Raw genomic sequence first — 4772 nt, 5'->3', positions numbered from 1 at the left:
GACATGCATGCAGATGCAGCTCTCTCCCCTCTGGTGGTGCTGATCCCCACGGAAACACGTCACAGCTGCTTGCTTTGTACTTGTTTTTCTTGAAGCTGTCTCCAAAGCCAGAGACATGTCCCCATGTCCCAATCTTCAAAGGGCAAGTACGCCAAACCAGACCCTTCACAGATCATCTCCATCATCATGTCGTCTTATCCCATTGATGATATATGATCATGCATATTCATATGATATGACCCACGCCAAACCAACGCCTTCACTTTTCAGCTCAACTATCGTTTACCACATGTTACTCACACGTCACGTTGTCTAGCCCAAAGTTTCGCAGAGAGACTTACCTACACCGAATACTACAACATATTATAAACTTACATTAGATACTCTTAAAGTACACGAGAGAGAGACTTATCTCCGTTAAATATGACATTATGACATCATTCCAAACTAATAACACAATGTCATTGAGAGCTGCGCATTGAGCATAATTAGTTTGAAATATTATCAAACCTAGTTTATAAATTAGTTTCAGTTTAACTTTCACCACTTCCGTGGTAATTTCTCAAACCGGTACATAGCATCTAGGGCACATGTAATTCTCTCCCAAGCACACCCCTATAAGCTTACCTACACTCCCTGTAAGCTACTGGCTAGCCCGGTGACACGATAAATTCCAAGGTAAGAAGCTACCCTTCTGATCGCGCACAAAAAAATCTCTCATGTGACATGCATTCATTTTCCTCTTACAGGTGACAACAAAACAAATCCCAAACCACATTTACCACATTTCTCCTTCCATGAAATCAAGGAAAACTACAGATCTTCAGATTTGGACTTCAACAGAAAATTGCATCATCTCTGACTGGAAAATGATGAATAATATCATCATAAACGAACCAAGTAAATTTTGGGGGGGGGGGGGGGGGGCGGTGAAGAGAAGGGTATGTAAAACTTAAAAAGCAAAGTATGAAAAGAGTGCTAATGCACTTTCATCCACTAATTTCCAGTGCAAATAACACTTCTCTTCTTTTTGTTGCTTTTTTTTTTTTTTTTTTTTTTTAGATATGTACATTAACTGTAGAAAGAAGAAAAAAAAGGGCACCAAGTGCCTCCTCATGTCCCACAGGGAAAGAAGAAAAAAAGAACAAAACATGACAAAAAACCAACATAACGAAACAAAAGCACTACTATTGCGGCACTGAATTGATCAGCAGCCACTGATGACATCAATGAAAGCGACAGGATGGTGATGCGGCGGCGGATGGATGAATGGGGAAAACGGTATGGCGATGCAGACAACTGAAATGGAATGAGGATGGAGAGATATAGATAGATGGATTGGTGAGATCATCAATTCTCCTGTATTTCTGGGCCTCTGTACTTGGCTCCATCTACAGCTAAGTCCTCAGGTTTCTCTATATCTTCAAGCCAAGCATAGCCTTCTTTCTCATCTTCCGGCACCGATACTCCCCCATCTGAAATTCAAAAACAGAACCGTCATCGAGATTTCTCAAAGTTCTAACAGGCTGCGCTCTTGGTTTTTAGTTGGAATGGAAGATCTAACCAAATTGATACCTGGGAAGCGAGAGAATGGGTAATCAAGGTAGTACTGGCAGTGCCTGCCGTCAGGATCAGAATATGGGGGCCCAAGCACATCGAGCACTGCACATGCTGTCACTGCTGTGAAGCAATGCATGTTGCCTCCATCAGCTGGATAGAGGATGGATGTTTTGCAAGGAGCAGTGAAATCGGCGTCAACCTTAACTTTAGCCAGATGAACACCGGGCGGTGCAACTGCATGAACGAAAGCACATCGAAAAGGCCGGTAGATTTCTCATCAAGTCCCACAGATTATCTCAAGGAAGATGCAATACAATGCAATAACATTTAACAAGAAAGGTCATGCTGTGTCTTTGCTATATAGAAAAAAACTTGTGCAAGGGCTCCGGACCACATCATCCATAGGAAAGCTCTCACTCAGGCATGCAACCATGTATTTTGGTCGCATTTGACCCCACGTTGGTCCCACCCAAACTAGAAAGTCTTGGGTGCGGCACCAGGAGTTGAGTGTGCACTTACTACTTTCTATACAAATGTTAAGAAATAGTACAATTTTTCAAAGGAGGAATTTACCTAGTGAAGGATTCGCACTTGCCAATGTTTTCTCCGGGGCACCAGCCACCCAATCGTAGGACTTGATGTGCATTGTCCCAAACAGAAGCTTACTGAAAACCGTCATTCCCGGGTGATTATGAAGCGGTAAGACACCCGAAGGCGGCAAGCAAAATATCCCCATCTGCATATAGGTAACACCTTATAAGAACAAAAGCCACGCTGACTGATTTCGCTTCGTAAATTGCGGGAATGCACCCGGAAGAAACTTACTGAAAATTTTTCGCACTCGTAAAGATGCAGGTATGTTATAACCGGGGTTCGTCTAGCTACCGTCATCCTGAAGTACGGCAAATCAGGAGTGAGGCCGACATCAGCAGGCTCCATGGCATCTGGCATCAAAACAACCAAACCCTATAAGCCACTTTGGGGGAATCAATTCGAAAAAGGAAAGAAAAACGATTGCAAATAACACTATCACGGATTATTTTCTCTCAAAATCCTGAATTAAACACAGTTGAATGCAACTAATATTCCATTTGTGTAACCAAAACAGTATCCAGATGTAAAGAAATGAACCGATGCAGATATGGAGGCCCCCTCTGGCATGAAAAACGAGATCAAATCTTCTAACGTCTATCGTTAATTGACACGTGTTATGTCACAAACATTTTTTTATACAGTAAATTGAACAACAACCCCGAAAAGATATACAAACATATAGATGCATGTATACAGCCGCAAAACTGAAATGCCCGAAAAGACATACATACATATAGATGCATGTATACAGCCGCAAAACTGAAATGCATGTATCAAATGCAAGGACACAGATTGATTAAATTATCTAAATTTTTTTTTGGAAAAAAATAAAACAAAAAGGCACCGGCCGATAACAGAACCTACAAGATAATGCAAATTCAACACAGAAGACCGATACAAACATGTGAAATGGTAAAATGGAGTCCAATTTTATAAAATTTTGCATCTTTAATTCAATACGGTTTTCTAAATTCATTAAAAAATAACCAAAATTGAGCTTTAATTCAATCAACTTATGAAATACTTACGAAATTCTGAGACATTAATTAGAGCAAGAACATGAATTTGAATTCATGCTAAAGCAGAGATAAAAGAATTATACCCAAAACAGAGGATAGCCGTTGGATATCTTCAGCCGGGGGAATGACCCCGGCCCCACAAAACGAAAAGACTTCCTTGCAAGTCTCGTACAGCTTCTGAACCGGCGACATCTTCCGCTGACGTCGCCGGCCCTTCCTGGTCTTGCTTTTCGAATTCGTCTCCTCCGCCAATGCCAGAAACTCCTTACTGCCTTTGCGATTGGGCGCCACCGTTTCAATCCCCATTCACACCCCAAGTTCTACCTTTAATCATAACACAAAAACCCAATAGAAAAAAATGAAATTTTCGATCAGGGCATTTCAGAAAAACTCAAAAAAAATGTAAACTTTCAATCTGGGTACATACCCAATTGAAGAAAAAAATGAGAAATTGGATTGAAACCCAGAAAAAAACAGACCAGGGGAACAGAGGAGGGGAGGAGAGAGAGGGGTTTAGAGAGAAGAGTGGGCAGTAACAATAAAAGTTATATTGTACTGGAGAATGATGGGTGTTAAAAGGAGGACATCGATGTGAAATTTGGCAGCTCTGTTCAAGGAAGAGAAGGGGGGAGCGGGTTAAATGGGTATAAAAGAAGGGGACAAAGGGACTTAGGGCTGAAAGAGAAAGCCGGTTTTGGAAAGAGGAGTGAAAACCAGGGGCCATGGTTTGCTTTCCAGTGGGCTATTCAAACAGCGGATTTTATCCACTTCCCTCCTCTATCTTTCTTTGTTCTTCCCATGTTGCCCCTCTTTTTCCCAATTTTCACATCTCCAACACTACATGTATGTATTTTGCACTAATATTCAATTGGATTTTTCTTCTTTCTTTTACTTTTCTTTTTGGTTTTTCTAATTTTCATGTTTTCTTTCTACTATCCAACCTAGTTGTTGATCTTGGGTGCTTTCTGGTTTGCATTGTAGAAAGAGAAGACATATCTCTGGATTTGGGTAATCTAGAATTTGCTTGTATTTTACACCTGTCTTTAAGAGAGCAGACCTTTTATAAGTCGTCATGCACAAACTATCGCGTCGAACTCTGTAATAAATACGCACAGTTTTCAAGTTTCTTTCTGCCATCTAACGTAGATTTTGATACTGGAAATCTTGTTGTGATTTCTTATTGCCAATGTAGAAAGTGGAAAACTACCTCTGGGTTTGGGAAATCCAAATATGTCTGTATTTTTTCACCTCTTCTTAAGAGAGCTGACTTTTTATAAGTCACCAAACAAATACCCGTTGTGTTGGTTTTGTAATTATTGTGCGCAAAATTACGACACATTAACCGATTCATTAACTTTTCAGAGTATTAACGCAACGTGTCAGGCATACTTTCCAATTCTCATCTTCGATGATTAAAAAGTTGCATAATATAGATACGATTTTTTCATATGTCCTTCATAGTTTAAGTACTTGTAACTACGGACGTAAATAAAGGAATATAACTTGTATTAGTGTCAATTTATGACATGAAGTCTTATGGATAATTCATTTATAAGCAAGGTTTTAAATATCATCGATACTTTCGATACTATTGAAATA

The 4772-nt window shown here is 40.0% G+C and overlaps 1 protein-coding gene across 2 annotated transcripts; it reads right to left on the bottom strand.

The window, feature by feature from the left end:
- Nucleotides 1-944: 944 nt before the first annotated feature.
- Nucleotides 945-3817, bottom strand: LOC126611671 (plant cysteine oxidase 2-like). 2 transcript variants are annotated; one of them, XM_050280045.1, is made up of 6 exons: nucleotides 3601-3817; nucleotides 3257-3497; nucleotides 2386-2504; nucleotides 2134-2296; nucleotides 1576-1794; nucleotides 945-1475 (listed from the first exon to the last, which is right to left on the bottom strand). In XM_050280045.1, exons 2-6 carry the CDS (start codon nucleotides 3477-3479, stop codon nucleotides 1351-1353), a joined length of 849 nt encoding a protein of 282 aa, XP_050136002.1. In that variant the 5' UTR covers nucleotides 3480-3497; nucleotides 3601-3817; the 3' UTR covers nucleotides 945-1350. The 2 variants fall into 2 exon arrangements, with proteins under 2 accessions (XP_050136002.1, XP_050136004.1); XM_050280047.1 differs by having other exon boundaries at nucleotides 3653-3816.
- Nucleotides 3818-4772: the final 955 nt, after the last annotated feature.

Source organism: Malus sylvestris, chromosome 17 (assembly GCF_916048215.2).
Source record: "Malus sylvestris chromosome 17, drMalSylv7.2, whole genome shotgun sequence".
NCBI classification, from domain to species: domain Eukaryota; kingdom Viridiplantae; phylum Streptophyta; class Magnoliopsida; order Rosales; family Rosaceae; genus Malus; species Malus sylvestris.
This window is presented reverse-complemented; position numbering and strand designations above follow the sequence as displayed.